We start from the raw sequence: 20,227 nt of genomic DNA, 5'->3' as shown, positions 1-20,227 counted from the left end.
TGCACGTGGCTGGCTTTCTCTCTCTAGTGCCGACGCATCAATCTGTGGAACGCGACACATTGTGTACACACATGCACACCTGCCAATGGCATCTGTGTGTGTGTGTGACGTTCCCAGAAAGAAAGTCCTCAGTGTTAAATTATCCATATTTAACTGTTAGAAAAAGTGTTAAACTACCAAATAGACCTGTACGGTTTCATTTGGGTCTATTTGTTACACTCGTAGAGTTATGATAATACATACAACTAACAACTGCTGTGGTCGGAGGCAGGTCTATCTAACACTTCTATTGAGAAATGTACTATACACCCTTTTGGCAGGTATAGGAGCCCTACTGGTTGGCAGGAGGTACTGCCTGAGGTGTATAGGTGATCTGTCGCCAGCTCAACATTGATCCTTAATGGAGATCACAGGAGACATTCTATAATAGATATTTTTAACCCATTCCGGGCCGGGAACCCCTTTTTGGTGTTATAGCATTATGTTATGCTTTAGCTATTGAAAAATAGCAGATCTACAAGCTCGTAGCGCGCCACTCGGTGGCGCGCTACGAGCTTGTAGATCTGCTATTTTTGATGTCTCTCGCGGCCACTCAAGTGACTATACTGGCCAATCACAGCACGACTTCTCCGGGACTTCTGGGACGCACGCGACGCAAGCTCGACAAGCAATTCCACTTATGCTTCCGCTATGCTTCGCAAAGGAATCTATGGGAAATTGCGCCTCACATTTTGACATGCGCCACAGAGCCGGAAGAGGCATCTATACCTTTTTATGTCTATGGGTCATAAAGTGCCTCAGCTGTTCAGCTGGAAGTACCCTCACTAAAAACGCCGGGACAACGCTCCACACGTCCCAAACTCTTCTCCCTTCTGGCTCCAAAACTGTGGAATGCACTTCCCATTGCAGTCAGAACTGCAGCATCACTCCCAATCTTCCGCCGTAGTCTGAAAACCCACCTTTTTAGACTCCATCATGGCCCATAGCACTTACCCTACCCCCTTAGATAGCATTTCTGTAGACTTAGATAGCATCTGATACAGACTTATAGCATGTTATGTAGACGGCACTATAATTGCATTGTATATAGTCATAGCACGCCATAGTACATATGTATAGCATAGTAGTATATATATAGTTTATATGTATAGTCTCATAATATAGATATTCCACTGTTACTTTCTTAGCTTACGCATGTTTTATGATAAATGCTTTTGTGATGTATTCCCATGCTTTTGTTCTTGATTATTGTAAGTCGCTCTGGATTAAGAGCGTCTGCTAAATGCCTAAATTGTAAATTGTAAATTGTAATCACTTTCAATCAATTGTTTTCAATCAGCCACATTGTTTTCTATGCACCAATCACAGCTCTGCTGATTGTTACCAAACTAGCCATTCTTTCTCGACGTTTTTGGCCCGGGGACCCCCCCCCCCCCCCACATCAAGGCGTCCATTTAAATAGACCAAGTATTATTGCGTGTGTTATAGCGTGTCTCTCTCACCCAGATCCATGTCCACGGCGCGCGGGCGCTGGGAGTAGGGCATGTTCTTGTACACGGCGTCCAGGATCTTCTCCTTCACCTGGGTGATGGTGTCACAGTTCAGCACCTTCACCGGGATCTCCGGGCTGTTCTCGTTGTCCGGGTTCACACAGTTCAGGATCTGAGAGAGGGAGAGAGAGAGAGAGAGGGGGAGAGAGAGAGAGAGAGAGAGAGAGAGAGAGAGAGAGAGAGAGAGAGGGAGAGGGAGAGAGAGAGAGAGAGAGAGGGAGAGAACATGGCATAAACATGAGGAAGTGAAGGGAACAGAGTGGTATGGGGTATATGGGGAGGGCAACGAGGCAAGCAGAATGGAGAAGAAAGCGAGGCAGAGAGGGGTTTGAAGAGAAGTGGAAACGGAGAAGGTAAGAGAGAGAGAGAGAGTGACGGGAGAGAGCAGGGCAGAGAAGAGAACAGAGGGAATTCAGTATTTAAGTCCGACGTCATTTTGTAGTGCTATACGTTACGTCCGCGGGTCCCGTCCACATCTCATTGCAAATAGAATATCTAAACGTGTGAATCTTTTTACAACGACGTTATTTTTCAGAAAGGAAGCCATTGCGGGTTAAAATGGGTCTTCATGCTTCCAACTCGAGTAGAATTATTAATGTTTTGTACAAAAATATATATGATGTGGAGACAATAAAGACTATTATCATCATTATTTGCTCGATAAAATATTTCGAATGAGTGTGCAGGCTTGAGTATGTTGAATCTATAGTTTGCATTAATGAGGATTTAGTTGACGCAATAAAAATAAAATGGCGATAGTATTCCATGTGTCACTGCCAGATTTGGGAGGGCAGCACAGCTTTGGAACATGAGGGGAAGAGCAGGGCAGAGAAGAGAACAGTGGGAAAAGAGATGGTGGCGGGGGGGGGCTCTAAGAAACCATTTCCGCGCTCGCTGGTATCCCAAAATCTAATTTCACACCCTTCGGCGGGACACCAATTTCCAGCTCTGGCGGAGGTATTATGAGTGCTTCTGCTGGCGCTGTGTGTGTGTGCGTGTGTGTGTGTGTGTGTGTGTGTGTGTGTGTGTGTGTGTGTGTGTGTGTGTGTGTGTGCACGGGTGGGTGATTTGAAGTGCCCCATCTCCACAGTCTTAACCCATTTTGTGCAGGAACCCCTTTTGGTGTTAGCATCATGTCATGCTTTAGCTATTGAAAAATAGCAGACCTACAAGCTCATACAAGCTATGAGCTTGTAGGTCTGCTATCTTTGAAAAATCGAAGAACGACTGACACAGATTAGAAACATGGCGTTTTCAGAAAACTGTCAGGAAATTTTTTTTAATCTGATCTCAGGTCAGAATGCCTTAATGTTGCGGCAGCATTTGAGTCTCCAGGATCATTAGCTATATAGCTTCCATGGTACACAGGCAGGAAGGAGGTACGAACGCGCGCACGCCAGCTTCAAAAGATAAGGCAACCATAGAAAGTGGGGAAGCATAAACTTGAGAGATGGCGTGCAGTCGGTCGGCGCACGTGCACTCACTGCAACGCGCGTGAGTTTGTTTGCGGGGGTGTGTGCGCATGTCTTCTCTGTCTGTGTGTCTGTGGGTGTTCCAGCTCATTATTCTTTACAAAATAGCTGAGAATTATTTTGCTGAATCTTGCTTGTGTGTGTGTGTACACAATACAGTATGTACTTCTGTCTGCATCCGAGTGTCTGTATGTGTGTGCATCGGTGTGGCTCTGCTGCAGCGTGACTCTGCTTCTCCATGTGTGTGTGTGTGTGCCTCGGTGTGGCTCTGCTGCAGCGTGACTCTCCTTCTCCATGTGTGTGTGTGTGTGTGCCTCGGTGTGGCTCTGCTGCAGCGTGACTCTCCTTCTCCATGTGTGTGTGTGTGTGCCTCGGTGTGGCTGTGCTGCAGCGTGACTCTCCTTCTCCATGTGTGTGTGTGTGCCTCTCCGAGCGTGACCTTACCAGGGTTTTGTACTCGATCTGCTGGCGGATGAGCTTGTCTTCGCTCAGGGAGTAGCGCGCTTCGCCGGTGATGGCGTCGATGGGGCCCTTCTCCATCTGCTGCTTGATGGCGCAGTACAGCATGAAGAGAGGCTCTCCGGCACACTCCTGAGGAGACGTCCGCGCACGCACGCACACAGGCACACACACGCACACGCACACACACACACACACACACACACACACACACACACACACACACACACAGCCGAAAGGGAGTTAGAATTAAAGCATAAAGCAATGTAAACTTTATATGCCGAAGTCCTCTTTTGCATTGGAACTTAAAAGACATGCAGTGCATTACAATAACGTATTGCAAACTCACTGATTTCAGACAGATGATGACCCTGTGCACTATACAATACATACAATGTGACAGTGACAGATAAAGATAGTTTTGTCTATTGTTGTGTTTTAACCCATTCTGAACGGGAACCCCTTTTGGTGTTTTAAACATTATATGTTATAATAATTTAGCTATTGAAAAATTGCAGATCTACAAGCTACGAGCTTGTCGGTCTGCTATTTTTGAAAAATACATCGCATCACCATAACGTGTTGCAAACTCACTGATTTCAGACAGATGACGACCCTGTGCACTGAATGTACACACAATACATACAATGTGACAGTGACAGATAAAGATAGTTGTGTCTATTGTTGTGTTTTAATGTAGGGGGACCGGGGACAGTGGTGTGTTGCAAGCATGGCATTTGGTTATCAGTCAGTCAGTCAGTCAGTCAGTCAGTAGCCTCGGAAACGCAGACGTTTTTATTTCCAGGGAGGGAAAAAAAGTCTGGGTCCGAGTCCACACTGCTGATTTCTGATCGTCTGCACCTTTGTTAAATTGACGCACACACGCACACACACACTCCTCTCTCTCTCTGTCGCTCTAATTAATTAGTCTCATGTCGCGCAGCTAAGCGGCGGATCCTGCCGGGAGCTGCCTATGCCATAGAATGCATAGTTGGACCCCAGGCTAGTCAGTAAAGGGTTATTATTGAGTCAAATGCCTCTCGAACCCACCCACACGCACAACACCACTCATGTTCTACAATACACTAATGCACAATCAGACGGCAGCAATTTACGCAAGCGTGGATACACACACACATGGACCTGATGATGCACTGATTGCACTCGCTCACCTTGAGGAACTTGTGCAGAAGGAAGGCGAACCAGTTAGTCAGCATCTTCTCTGCCACCGACTCCGTTCTGAAGTGACAAAAAGAAAAGAAAGAAAACATTAGCGGAAACCAAATGGGCTCGCCATATTTACACTCATTTGACAAGACGGCAACGTTGATGTATCGTTGGAAATGGAGATATCCATAATTATTGTGTCTCTGGGCAAAACTACGGTAAGTATACACTAAACAAGCCACAGCGGTGCCTCAGGCTTGGCCTGGGTGCACTATAATGCATACAATTAGCAGTGTTCACGGTTAGCCACTTAAACCAGATTCCCAATAGCTCTATACATGCCCCACTCCCGCTTTCGTTCTATACACTTCATTTCTTGACAATATTGAAAAGAGCAGATCTAAAAGCTCACAGCTCATCACAATGCCAAGTGTTGTGTGCTTGTAGATCGGCCCGATGGCCCCGATGTTCTCGAGGGTCTGGAATGTTCCGGAGACCCCCCGGGGAGCCCCACACGGTAACTCTGTCATGTCTCTGCCGTTTCGGACGTGGGACGGCTCGCCGGAACCGGGCCGGCACCCTGGGTGCGTTCCTGCATGGTCCGGGGACCCCCACACAGAGTTACACCACTCACTTCACATGGGTGTGATTTTTTGCTTTGTCCTATAACTCCTGTCCTGTATCTATGTTGTTTGCACAGGCCTTTTCTGATGATGGGTTTTCCATGTACAGCCCTTTGGTTAAATCCTTTGCTGCCATCTAGTGTTCAAAAAGTGTGACCGCTTCACTGCCGCTCATTGACTCCAATGTTACGGCGTTTAACCCTTCCGGGTTAAACAGGAAGGTGGGGACCTCCGGAAGTGGAACGACTCATCACAACACAGCCCCCCCCCCCCCCCCCCCCCCCAGCTGGGGGCTAAAGGCTAAAGGCGACATTTTCGATGCGATGTGATACAAAATCACAAATGATTTACGATCGTCGGGTGCGTGCCAGCGCACCACGGACAGCTCTCCAACCTGTGGAGATACGGCGCTTTGAAAACCGGGTTATAAATAATGGGAGGCTCAACGGAGCCGGATTTAAAAAACACACATTGCTGTTGGTGAAGGAGGAGGGCTACGCTAGCCGGAGCAATGCTAAAAGGTAAACAGACCGACGGCGCGTTCATATATGGATTAAACATAATGTCTGCGCTTATAAACGTAGATAATGGCAATAAAAGAATGAATTTCAAATGTTTTAAATGTGCAATATGATGCAATATTTGATTTCAATGTACAGTACACTTTATGTGTTTGACTGTATATGAATGCGAGTGTCTCATTATTAAAGTATGTTCACATGTACTGTAGGACCATGTGCACATGCATATTTACTGTAAGTGTAGGCAGTGTGTGTGTGTGTGTGGTGTGCGTGCGTGCACATGTACGCATATCTGGGAGTTATTTTTTTGAAGACAGCGGGGTCTTGGCAGCTGTGACAAGCCTCAGCTGTTAAGAGAGTATCGCTGTCACGGCCAGGTAACTCACACGGACCAAAACCATCCCTTCTTCCATTTCCCGTTTACTCCGCCTCGCCTCGCCTCGCTCGCCCCTTCCCTTCCCCTCCCCTCACTCCCTCCCTCCCTCCCTCACACAGCTGCAGCCCGCTACCGGGTTTGATTGGGCATGAAAATACACAATGACCGGTGACCCCTGGACCGTCTCCACCACCACGGAGCAAGACAAGCCAAGAGAGAGCGCTATAGAGGAATGGTTTTCTTACAAAAAATAATAATAATCGTGCCCTCCATGTCTTGTCTTCACTATCACTTATAACACAAATGGGAAACTAGACTTAAAAGTATTCTTTAAAGAAACAGATACTCACGCCCTATTACACAAAACGTCATTCCACCCGACACACTCCTACACAGGGATAGGGACAACTACTAAGATTCCATAGGATTTGCACGCAAAGAAGTGATTTCAAAATAGCTTGTAAAACTCTGTTTAATGCTCTCAGACTAAGAGGATACACTAGGACATTCCTCCGGAAAGCTCAAAATACCTTCTTAGAAATACGAGTGCGGGATCCAGGCCCTAAATTGGCCCTGATAACCAGTTATTCAACACAGAGCACACTAGCCAACAACAGAATAAAAAGGAATTTTGAGAACCGAACGGATGATCTTCTAAAAGATTATAAAATTATATCGGCCTACAGAAAAAACAAAAACCTTAAAGATTATCTAGTACACAGCAAGCTAAAAGAAATCAACACACCAGCACGCCAGGGACCAGAATACTTCAAACCCAAACAATTAGTCAAAAATAGAACTACAAAACGCGTGTTGGAGATTAAACAACAAATAACAGCCAGAACCAGCAACTGCATTTATTTAATCACATGTGAAAAATGTGGTTTACAATGTCGGAGAAACGGGTAAAACAATAGGTACAAGGCTGGGACAACACAGATACAATATTAACAATGCAAAAAAGACAACCACAAGATTTGTGCAACATTTCATGGCTCACGGCATTGAAGCTCTAAAATGCGCTGGACTTCAACACAATCCCAACTGGACAGTAGGACAAAGATGTTTTAATGAAAAACAGTGGATTAAGAACCTCAACACGGATTTTCCTGGAGGCTTAAACATGCCTAAAATCAGATCTTGAACACAACAAAACTTAAATTCAGGATTAAACTGGAGAAATCTAAAAGTGATTGGATCAGACTTCCTTCGGATACATGGCGAATGCATTTATTCCTTGCACTGAAGTTTTTTAATTCCCCCCCCCCCCCCCCCACACCTGAAACCAGTGTTGTTTTTGGCAGCTAATTTCTATTTTAGTTTAGTCATAGTCTTTGGACTGAAACTTAATTTAGTTTTAGTCACATTTTAGTCACCTGGAATGTCTTAGTGTTATAGTCTAGTTTTAGTCGACTAAATGTCATAAGATTTTAGTCGACTAAATCTACAGTTGATTTAGTCGACTAAAATGTATTTTGGCGGGTCTTGATGCCGTCGTAAAGAGTGTTTTTACACTTGCTGAAAATACGCGACACGTTGTGAGCTTAGTTTTCATTTAGTTTCCATTTGTTTTTGTCAGTGCAAATAGGTAGTCGACGAACATTTTTCGTCTTAGTTTTAGTCGACAAAAACAACACTGCCTGAAACACGAGGAGCATGGACCGAAGTTATAGAGTTATTAGAGACAATAACAGGCCAAGGAGAAGAGAGAGAGAAGATGTGAAGCACCAAACAGTCTGCTGGGAATGGTTAATAAGGTAAGATGAAAGGGTTACTAGTGAGGGGGAGGGCACGTGGACACACACGTGGACACGGACACACACACACACACACACACACACACACACACACACACACACACACACACACACACACACACACACACACACACACACACACACACACACACACACACACACACACACACACACACACACACACACACTGAATACCAAGCATCCCCTCCTGGGGAAAAAAAAAGAGGGAAAAAAAAGCTAAAAAAAGCTCGGATACCATCAGTGGTTTAAAGTACAGTTTTGAGGTACAGTATTATGTACCTTACTTGAGTATTTCCAATTTTCCAATACATTTCGGGCCATTTGGAAATAGCCGATCTCAGATCATAATGCGTTGCATTGGGGGGGGGGGGGGGGGGGTTTGTAGAACTGCTAGTTTCAAAAGGTTTTTTTTATATATTTGAAGATTTGAAAACAAAACGATTTGAAACATTCTGCATCATGTCATGCTTTAGCTATTGAAAAATAGCAGATCTACAAGCTCATAGCGCGCCACCGAGTGGCGCGCTACGAGCTTGTAGGTCTGCTATTTTTGAAAAATCGAAGAACGACTGACATAGAAACATGGCTTTTTCAGCAAACTGTCAGGATGTAGAAGATTTTTTTTAGAATCAGAATGGGTTAAGAAAAACATTTGGAGTACTTTTTCCCAACCACAGGATACCATGCGAGCTCGCATGCTTATAGTCTGAGACAAACCAGAGAGAGAGTCAGTCACTGCAAGACCGAGTGAATCTCAACCGACGTGCTCCATGAAATAAACAACAGCATCCAGCTGTGTCTGCATTGGCTTTGTGTTTTCCTACGAGCTGAGAGAGAGAGAGCGAGCCAAGAGACATTAGCTTCTTGTCATTATACAGTACCACCATGCAGCATCCCATCTGGATGCGACTCAAATCTAGCACACAAAGTGAAGCAAGGACAATCCTACTCACACATAAAGGGACAGCACGGGGGGGGGGCTTGAATGTGATGTGACATGTCACCTGGCCACAAGCATCCCCGTCAAAAATAGCATTGTGTTGAAACCCCCGTAGAGAACACAAAGGTTTAACCCATTTTGGACTGAGGTCGATTGAAAAAAGAAAAGAAAACATTTTTCTGAAGAACCTATGTTTCTATGTCAATGGGGCTCAACCTTTTTCATTTCAAGGACCCCCGGAATTATCTCTATTGGGCCACGGACCCCCCATCTCAAAATATGTAGTTCCAGGGAAGCCAGAGTTCCCCAGAAGCAAATATTTTAGTTAAAAATATTGAAATATTAAATATATTGAAATATATATTTGAAGATTTGTGCCACATTTTCACGATTTTTCAAAAATAGCAGACCTACGAGCTCGTAGCGCGCCACCGAGTGGCGCGCTACGAGCTTGTAGATCTGCTATTTTTCAATAGCTAAAGCATAACACAATGCTTACAACACCAGAAGGGGTTCCCGCCGAAAATAGATTAAGACCTTTGCCTCCACCGACCGTCCTAATGTATCTGGAAAATGGCCGTGATTACAGGGATCCATATGGGTCTTTACAGCCAACCACACCGAACCGTACGTATACTGTAAGTGGGGGGTTCTTAACGCTGTAGGTATCAAAGACAAGCTCTAGAGCTGACGGGCACAGGGATGATTACACCTGTTCATTTCATGCTGCGAACGAAAACTAAAAGGAAATTACAACTATTATGGAGATAAGTGTGCTATATAACTTTGTGTTGTGAAAGGGCTGTGTGTTGGCAACGTTCAAGCGAGAGGAAGCGCACATGCACATGTCCCAGACACATCCTCAGAGCCACTATAGAGGTCGCGTTAAGACTAGTAGTGTGAAAAAAGGCCAGCTCAAATATACTCAAGTACCGAGCTGAGGTCAAGCTGACCTCCTCAATTAAGAACTGTTGGCTGGCAGAGGGGCAAATTGACCTCAGCCTATCACTGCTGTATTCTCAATTAGTGAGCACCTGTATCCACCCTGCAATCAGCACAGCACACTCTAGAGTTTGTCAAGCCTAGTTTTCTGCTCATTCTGTACAGATTCTGTACAAATATTAAATAAGTGGTAACTAAAGCTTTTCTATGTCACGCACACGCACACACACACACACACACACACACACACACACACACACACACACACACACACACACTCTAACAAACACAGAGCTTGCTTTCAGAAGTGGTGCGTGGAGGTTATGCCAGGTTATGTTTTTGGTCTGAACAACAGTGAGTGAGGCTGTCCTGGCTCATTGTGTGGATGGAGAGAGACCTGCTGGTATAGTGTGTGATGTGCCAGCAGGAGGGGGGGGGGGGTGAGGTGGGTGAGGTGGTCGGAGGTGAGGATTAGTTCACCCTCCTTCAACCGAGGGATGAGAGAGAGAGAGAGATCAATGGGACAGAAGGAGAGAGAACTAGACATAATGGAGAGAGAGAGAGAGAGAGAGAGAGAGAGAGAGAGAGAAAGAGACAGACACGGCGTCTCCGACAGCAGTGTGTGTGTGTGTGTGTGTGTGTGTGTGTGTGAGAGACTGTGCCTCTTCTTGACTCTTCTGCGCACACAGACACAAACAAACACACACACGCACTCATTAACACAGAACACGCTACATCAAGTCTTCATCCTTAGAAAATAATGAGCAGACACTATGTCTACTCTATACCCCCCCCCCCCCCCCCCCAGGCTATACGCTCTTTCTTTTTTTTTTATAATATATATTTTTGCGGCTTACGCCTTTTATTGGTTTTTTTGAAGGGACAGACAATAGGCTGACAGGAAACGGGAGAGAGATGGGGGATGACATGCAGTAAAGGCCGTGTCGGGCTCGGGAGTCGAACCCGCGGCACACTGCGACTGGATTACCAGTCGGGTGCCCAGACGGTTACGCCACCGCCTGGGCCAAACGGCACATTTCTAACAAATACATTTTAGTTAAAAAATGAATTGGAAAATAGTACCCCCCCCCCCCCCCCCAAAAATCCCCAGCCGTAATTGCCCTGTTAAATGAAGCTTTATTTAGACGACCATGCAGATCCAAAGCTATAGGTGTCTAAACCAGAATAAGTCGAATAATAAAGGTGTTTTAATGCTCGGGTCTGCGTTGAGTCATGAGGAGAGTTCTCGCTCTATACGTCTTCGCGCACGCGCACGCGCACAGTCACACACACACACACACACACACACACACACACACACACACACACACACACACACACACACACACACACACACACACACACACACACACACACACACACACACACACACACACACACACACACACACACACACACTAAACCAGGCACGATGAGACTCATGTGGCCGAGGAGGAGCCCCCCCTCCCCCCACGGTAGGCTCGTGAGACACTAGAGCAGGGGTGGGCAACTGGCGGCCCGGGGGCCACATGCGGCCCCCACCTTCACTTAATGCGGCCCTCAGGTTAATGTCAGAATACTGATATAATATTGGTTTCAGCTGTTACTATTCCACAACATGCAAACATGACCCGCTTTTATTACTTCTTAAATAAGTAGCTCGTTGCTTCAACACAAGTATAATTAAAGGCATTTGAAATGACATAAAAATGTTAATTTTCAGGGTTCCAATTCAAAAATAGCAAAAATTCCAAGATTTCAATTCGAATATAGCAAAAAGTAGCCGATCTACAAGCTCAAAACGCGTCGCAGCGACAGCAATACATGGCCCTGGGGAGTGAGTGTGGAAATATAGTGGCCCTCTCCATCGTCAAAGTTGCACACACCTGCACTAGAGTGCGCTAATGGAAGTTATTAAGCATCTTTTTAATAAGCTCAGCAACTCCTGGCAGAAGGAAGAAGTCGAATAATAAAGGTGTTTTAATGCTCGGGTCTGCGTTGAGTCATGGGGGAGAGTTCTCGCTCTATACGTCTTTGCGCACACGCACGTGCGCACACACACACACACACGCGCACACACACACACACACGTACCATGGCTATTAATTGAGCCATGGTAATGACCATCAGGATTTCATTACGGCACAGAGCTCTCAGAGTAAAGGGGGGTGGGGGGGGGGGGCTGGCTTCCCGCCCTCGTCTGCCTTGTCCTCCTAATGGTAAATAGGTAGACGTAGATTATACACACCCTCCCACCACCACCACCACCCTAGTTAATGACGCCGCTCTCTGTTGCTCTGCATAGGCGGTAATGTCATTAGAGAAGAGAAGTGGAAAAAAAATAAACGCTGAGGAGGAAAGAATAATACTGAGGGCCTCCGAGGAGCCTCAAGGTGACGGAGACGATGTTGTGAGATTCCATTAAAAGAACATTAAGACATGAAAGGGGAAAGTATAGCGGCAAGACATGCAACAAGGGAGGGGGAGAAACACGGAAGACGGAAGACGCGTTAGAATAGTTTAACGCAGCGAATGAGGAGCCTTTTTAACCCCTTTTGGTGTTTGAAGCATTGTGTTATACTTTAGCTAATGAAAAATAGCAGATCTACAAGCTCATAGCACGGCACCGAGTGCCGCGCTATGAACTTATAGGTCTGCTATTTTTTGAAAAAGGGTGAAAATGTGGTGCAGGTCTTTGAATATGTTCTTTCAAACAAAGTTTTTAACTCAAATCTTTGCTTCTGGTGACGTACCTGGAACGACATATTTTCAGATGGGGGGGGTCGGCGGCCAATTACATAATAATTTTTGGGGTCCTTGACATGAAATATTCAGCACCACTGATACAGAAACGTAGGCATTTCAGAAAACGTTCAGATTTTAGAAGATTTCTTTTTATTTCGACGTCAGGCCTAAATGGGTTAATGGCTGAACGAAGACAGACAGACAGACAGACAGGCTTTGCGTAGTTTGTTAAAGGACATGCTAATGATAAAGGGAGGATTTGGAACGAGGAGAGCAATATAAAGTGAAAGCAATTAGATAGTTCATTAAGCATTTAGGTCGTTTAAAGACACGGAGAAAATGGCAGAAGCGACAAGTCGTTAAGATTGCTAGGTTTGCATTTGAATTATCTTTTGAAAGTTTGGGAAATATTTGGGGAAGTGAGGCAACATGAATGTAACAGCCTGCGCAGTCAACTGTATTACCACCACCAGGCAACATGAATGTAACAGCCTGCGCAGTCAACTGTATTACCACCACCAGGCAACATGAATGTAACAGCCTGCGCAGTCAACTGTATTACCACCACCAGGCAACATGAATGTAACATAAAAAAAAAAATGATTGTCTCCACCAGGCCGAAGGCATGTGGGGAGAGTATGTTTTGCACTCCGTCCGTCCGTGTGTCCGTCCGTCCGTGTGTGTGTGTGTCCGTCCGTCCGTCCGTGAGGAGCTAATCTCGGCCACCGTTAACCTGGTCGATGCCAAATTTTGCACACACTCTCCCTGGATGCCAACGATGAACCTCTGCCCCAAACTTTCCACAACGGCCTGTTATAGCGCCACCAGGAGGCCGCTTTGTGCTAAACAAGTTTTTGCACAGTACACCTACAGATTTTGTCCAAACATCACGCAAATTGGTACACAGTCTCTCTACAGCCATTCAACCAAACCGGTCTTTCACATTTCTCAGACTCCATCCTGATTGGCTAAGATTGGCTTCCAAAGTTCACAGGAGTGCTCAGTTTCAAACAACTAGGCCGAGGACGAAATGCCACATGAACAATTTCAACTCAGCCTCAAGGTGGCGCTATAACTGGCCAAAAACTGTTTTTACCTCTAACTGCACGGATCTATGGATAACTTTGTATGCCAACTCCCTAGAGGCCAAGGAAAAACCTTTGCCTGGAATTTTCCACATCTGCTCTTTATAGCGCCACCAGGAGGCCGACATATGTAAAACACATTTTCTATTATTACTCCTTCAGATTTTATCCAAATTTCACGCAAATCGGTACACATGATCTCCATAGTCATGTGATCAAGACAGGTTTGTTTGATTTCTCATATTCCATCCTGATTGGCTAAGATTGGCTTCCAAAGCTCACACGATTCGTCCATTTCGAAAAAAAGCCCACAAATCACAAACGCAGTGTGCAATTTCCATTACATTATACACGCACACTTTCACTAGGCCGAGGACGACATGCCACAATTTATTCCTCAAAATCAGCCTCACGGTGGCGCTATAACAGGCCAATTCCTGTTTTTAGCTATAACTGCATCGATCTGTATACAACTTATGTATGCACACATGGAAAAACATTGTACCTGCATCCCTCCAATACGAACCTCCGGCCCAAATCTTCCTCAACAGCCTGTTATAGCGCCACCATGAGGCCACAACCTGACCTGCCCTGGTGGAGACCTGTGCCGATTGGCACTTTGTCTAGTTTATGCTCTTTCGGCTGCTGGGTAAATATAATGAGTCCTTGGTCCATGCTGCCCTGGTATCTGATGGGGAAAATATAACTATTTAAAAGATACCATACCATACCATATTATAAACTTAGAAAGTTGCTTGCCAACAACATTGTACTGGAAATTGTAGTTAAAGGGATAGTTCACCCCAAAAGATATGTTTTTTTTCTATCGATTAATACCCCATGGAGACTTGAATACATGGATATACTGTATATATGTATACTGGAGGTCTGAAAAAATTTCTTTAGACCTCCAGTTCTATAGAAAACACAGAATGGGGGGGAACTTTTTTATTATTTCCACACAACAGCTCTAAAGTATATTAATGACATAGTAAGTGGAATGCCCCTTTAAGCTACTATTCTGTACGTTGACAGACAGACAGACAGACAGACAGACAGACATGAGTAAGTAAACATTAGCAGCGTTATTGCTAATGCATTGCCCCTGGAACCTCAAAACACATTTACAAGCACAATAGCGAGTGTCCACATCTCTGAATGTTTTCCCCTTCTCTCTCTCTCTCTCTCACACGCGCACACACACGCACATGCACACGTACACACACACACACACACACACACACACACACACACACACACACACACGCACACACACAGTGAGAGCTGGTGAGGATAATGTGAAAAATGTGCCAGAGAGGCTTCTATTGAGATGCTACTAGTATACATCACTATTTCAGCAGAAGACAACGTCCCAGGAAATAGCCCTAGCACAGTAAAAGTCTGAGTGTTGAATTTGTCTCCGAGTGTACGAGTGTACTCAAACGTACTGTATGGGTCCATTTGGTTACATCTCGGTACACTCACAGAGTTAGAGATGGATAAATGAACACCGAGGATGTTACCGTGGAACGGTACAGCAATTCTCTTTGACGTCCCTCCTTCCTCCCCAATAAGTCTGTCCCTCCTTTGATCCACCATCACTATAATCACCATGATTATGATTACGATAATGATGGTGATTAATACTATCAGTGGTGGTACAGTACAACTCATATCGCGGCGGTTGTTGTGACCTGCATCTCTTCTTTTGAATCTTTCCTTTATCTTTCGTATATTATTTTCCCTCTCCTGTGTCCTCTTCGTCACCCTTTTCCCACTTAACCACCCCCCTACCCCCCCCCCCCCCCCCCCCCGTTGTGCACTCTTGTGTGTGTGTGTGTGTGTGTGTGTGTGTGTGTGTGTGTGTGTGTGTGTGTGTGTGTGTGTGGCATGACACTCCATCTTTCCAGTGGAGCACACCGGAGGAGGTGTAGGGCTCAGTAATTAAGAGCCCCATTGCCATTGTGTTATATATCCATGTCACCAGTCACCACCATGCACACACAGACACACACACACACACACACACACACACACACACTGTGAAATACTGACTACTTATTTATATACTGTACCTCACTCCGAATAATAATATGTACATATGCTGTATAAGAACATGGGCCGAGGCACACATTAGCGCTGCATTCATATTTCAAGGACACTTGCAGATACAACAGTAACAGTAAAAACACTGGGACAGAGGGACCTATTTTTGTATAGATGTATAAGCTGTTACTGTGTTGTTTTTCTTAAAGGTCTCTTTTGCCGTCTCGTTGACATGTTCTACTCCATGAGGAAGGCCTTCCGTCTTTACGAGGGATGGAGCGACGGCAGAAAGTTCATTAACCCATTTTGGACTGAAGTCGATAAAAAAAAGGCTTCCAAAACCTAACATGTTTCTATGTCAGTGGTGCTCAACCTTTTTCATGTCAAGGACCCCCAGAATTATCGCTATTGGGCCAAGGACCCCCATCTCAAAATATGTAGATCCAGGGACCCCCCCCCCCCCGCCCACCCGAGAAGCCAATATTTTAGTTAAAAATGTTCGCTCTGAAATATATATTCAAAGATTCGCGCCACATTTTCACGACTTTTCCAAAAAAGCACATATCGCGCCACTCGGTGGCACCCTACGAGCTTGTAGATCTGCTATTTTTCAATAGCTTAAAGCATGACATACTGCTTGAAACACCGACAGGGGTTCCTCCCGTCCAAAACGGGTTATAAGACAGAATGTCGACGGTATATATCTTGGGATGCACTCTCGACCCGCTGTAATATGGATGAGAGAGAGAGAGAGGAAGTGGGCCAAGTGACCCAGAGAACCCTTTCCTGTGTACTGCTCTCGGCTCAGGCCTTGTAAACCTGGTCCAGGGACTATGGAAGCTCACCAATAATTCATGGACACGGAAGCTTCTTCTCCGAGCGTCTGTGAGACACCACCGTGCACTGGATTCTACCATAGCCAACACGGTTTCGCTTTACTGACAGGTCATCAGTTTGACACACACAAACACACACACACACACACACACACACACACACACTTGACCACGGCACACAACACGCCACTGCCAATTAAGACCATATTACACCAGAGTCTTGCGTCGTTGTCGTGTGTGTGTGTGGCTCGTATGGACAAACAAAAGCGAGCACTTCCACCGTCCTATAATTAGTGATAATGAGAGTGAGCAGGAGGTGAACTGAAAGACGACAACAGGGGAGAATGGCTAACGAAGCGCATGTCCGACACCCTCACCCCTGTGCACCCCCGCGCAAACACATTTACAAAAGAAAGCGATAATAGAGAAATACAGAGAAAAGAGAGGTTTGGTGTGTATATGAGTCGGCTGGTTGGTGCCGTCGGCTTTCCCCTCTAACCCATTCTGACCTGAGATCAGATTCATACGAGGTTTCCGCCGGACAAACACTGGGTCTGATGAACCCATTCTGACCTGAGATCAGATTCTAGAAATGTCAGTCGCTCTTCGATTTTTCAAAAATAGCAGACCTACAAGCTCATATCGCGCCACTCGGTGGCGCGATATGAGCTTGTAGATCTGCTATTTTTCAATAGCTAAAGCATAACATGATGCCGACACCAAAATGGGTGCCCGGTCAGAATGGGCTAAATAGGCGTTGTGTGAGGACGACAGCAGGCGAAGGGACCGTGTCAAATCGATAATCCTCTTGGCATTCTTCGGCACCAAACGTGGAGCGGTATAATCTAAAAACTATGGGATACTTTAGGCAAACCGCAGGCCGCGGCGCTAACTGCAGGACCTGGAGGATTACACGCCACTGTGCTCCCCAGTGGCGAGGGATATTGGAAACTATGGGGCTGACGTGCGGTTTCCCGCTGGTACGCCAAAGTGACAGCTTAATCCAGGTCCATTTGTCGCCGCACGAGGCCTTTCTCCTGCCTCTCTCTCTTCACTGCTCGCCCCACCTATTGTGTCTTGCATTTATTTACCGCGGCTAATAATGACGGTCTTTATGGCGGAGAAAGCGAGGACATTTGCATGAGAATAAAGCCTCCGCTTGAAAGGACAGCGGCCGCCTCTGTACCCTGCTCTCTTTCTTTTCTGTACAGCGCACACGCGCACACACGCACGAATACACGCGCGCACACACGCACACACACACACACACACACACACGCTTAACCTAACTCAAATTCTAACCAAAACACAAAAAAAGTGTGGACCAGCAAAATGTCCTCACATAAAACTCCTTATTGCGAACGAAGTGAGCACTAACTATAGAAGCTGGCCAAAACTAACTGTCTGTCTGTCTGTGTGTGTGTGTGTGTGTGTGTGTGTGTGTGTGTGTGTGTGTGTGTGTGTGTGTGTGTGTGTGTCACGCTGTAACACCACCCGCCCACTGAAATTGGAACAATACAGAGAAGATTGGGAGCCAAACCAATACGAACTGAAATTGGAACGATACAGAGGTGTGTGTGTGTGTGTGTGTGTGTGTGTGTGTGTGTGTGTGTGTGTGTGTGTGTGTGTGTGTCAGACTGCCACAACATCTTTGTTCGCTTCCCGCGTTCACGCGTCTTACTTGTCTTGATGTCCTTGTGAGGACATCAACATTCTCACAATGATAACAGAAGTGCAAATACACACGTACAGTACACACCAAAAGGCAAGTGCACGTGCAGACAAATACATAATGTACAGGCACCACGTATATGATACGACGCATGCACAACAAATGCAAGCGTACGTATGTACACGCAAACACACAAAACACCAAAAGCAAAAAGGTGTCCTCAGGATAAGCCGCTTCAACGGAGCATTTTGCTCTGCTCAATTTTGATTGGTCTCCACGTCCTACACAGGGCCACTAATGGAGAGAGGGACACTCGCATAGGAACTCTGTATGGCATTTTAAACATTTAGCACGTCGCCTGAAGTCCCTCGGAAAAGAATGAACATCGGGGGGCAACGAGAGACAGAGAGAGAGAGAAGAGAAGAGAATAGCTAAGCTGAACCATTTGCTGAATGTTTCATAAGGAGGCTGAGCGAGAGTGACAGTGGCAGTGTATACAGAGAGTTGGAGAGAGAGGGAGATAGCAAGAGAGAGAGAGAGAGAGAGAGAGAGAGAGAGAGCTATAGAGGACAGGCGATGGGGGGGGGGGGGGGAAACACTTTCCGTGTTCTCTGCAGGGAATTTAAAGCATTCTGAACGGGAACCCATTTTGGTGTTAGCATCATGTCGTGCTTTAGCTATTGAAAAATAGCAGATCTACAAGCTCATATCGCGCCACCGAGTGGCGCGATACGAGCTTGTAGGTCTGCTATTTTTGAAAAATCGAAGACACTTTTAGAATCTGATCTCAGGTCAGAATGGGTTAATAATGAAACTGTCAGGATGTAATAGACATTTTTTAGAATCTGATCTCAGGTCAGAATGGGTTAAAGCATGTTTGTCGTCTGGGGACGACTGACGACTGGATACAACTTAGCTCAACATACAGGAGCAGCAGCACTTTACTATTGTTTAGATGGGCACACAGGGGGGAAGAATTAACTGTATGCATCCACCAGCCAGTGGAAAGATGCATGTTTAACTGTATGCATCCACCAGCCAGTGGAAAGATGCATGTATAGAGAGAGAGCCAACCCAAAGCCCCATCCATCCTGTCCGTACCAATCAACCACCTCCGTGCGCGGAAGGACCACACAGGAAAGTGGACCGCTATTAACGCATTCTGACCTGAGATCAGATTCATACGAGGTTTCCACTGGACACACACTGGGTCTGATGAACCCATTCTGACCTGAGATCAGATTTAAAAAAATGTCAGTCGTTGTTCGATTTCTTCAAAAATAGCAGACCTACAAGCTCGTATCGCGCCACTCGGTGGCGCGATACGAGCTTGTAGATCTGCTATTTTTAAATAGCTAAAGCATAACATGATGCTAACACCAAAATGGGTTCCCCGGTCAGAATGGGTTAATACTTTTCTCATGGCAGCTTTGAGAAATGTGTTAAGTTAAAATGTGCTATATGCTATATGAAGATGTCCATATGCAGTATTTATGTGGTATAGTATACATCGACTCAAATGTATTTCAAACTTCTTGAGGACACACTATTTACTTTACTATACTATACGTTTGTGTGAGCATGTGGTTGTGCGGTAACTCAACTGTTTTAATGTGACAGAAAACCACCTACTGACAAACATTTTTAAAGAATGCAACTTCTACGCATTTGTCTTTGTTAGACAATGCGAGGGTATTTAGACATATAGGGGGTGACAACGTATGAAGAATCCTCGGTGACTATTCTTTTCTTGTCTAGTTCTGTTTAATTTGTTGTCTTAATTGTTTGTATGATTATTCTATGTACATTCTCAGTTATTCCCTTGTGACTAAACTGAAAAAGCAAGGGAAATTTGAATCATAAAAAAAACAAAACAATTGAACATGAACCGAACTGAAGCTCTGCCACTACTTCAAAGCCATGCTTCATGCCGGCGGCGTTTTGCCGCAGAGCGGGCCGCTCCTTCGATCCCCGCTCGGGACGCTGCGGGCGCTGGCGGCGTGTTTCCTCCTCCG

At 45.6% G+C, this 20,227-nt stretch overlaps 1 protein-coding gene across 1 annotated transcript in view; it reads right to left on the bottom strand.

Annotated features, from left to right (window-relative positions):
* The window catches only part of plxna2 (plexin A2), a gene marked incomplete at its 5' end in the record, with an annotated part of 223,411 nt that overhangs the window by 39,610 nt on the left and 163,574 nt on the right, over positions 1 to 20,227 (bottom strand). The window contains 3 exons of the mRNA XM_083768883.1: positions 1,503 to 1,662; positions 3,467 to 3,613; positions 4,654 to 4,720. Coding sequence (XP_083625009.1) covers positions 1,503 to 1,662; positions 3,467 to 3,613; positions 4,654 to 4,720 — 374 coding nt within the window. The remainder of the gene's footprint in view (positions 1 to 1,502; positions 1,663 to 3,466; positions 3,614 to 4,653; positions 4,721 to 20,227) is intronic.

The sequence above is a fragment of the Protomyctophum parallelum genome (genome assembly GCF_964188405.1).
Source record: "Protomyctophum parallelum genome assembly, chromosome: 7".
Taxonomy (NCBI): domain Eukaryota; kingdom Metazoa; phylum Chordata; class Actinopteri; order Myctophiformes; family Myctophidae; genus Protomyctophum; species Protomyctophum parallelum.
Note: the sequence above shows the minus strand (reverse complement) of the source record. Positions and strands in the feature narration are given on the sequence as shown.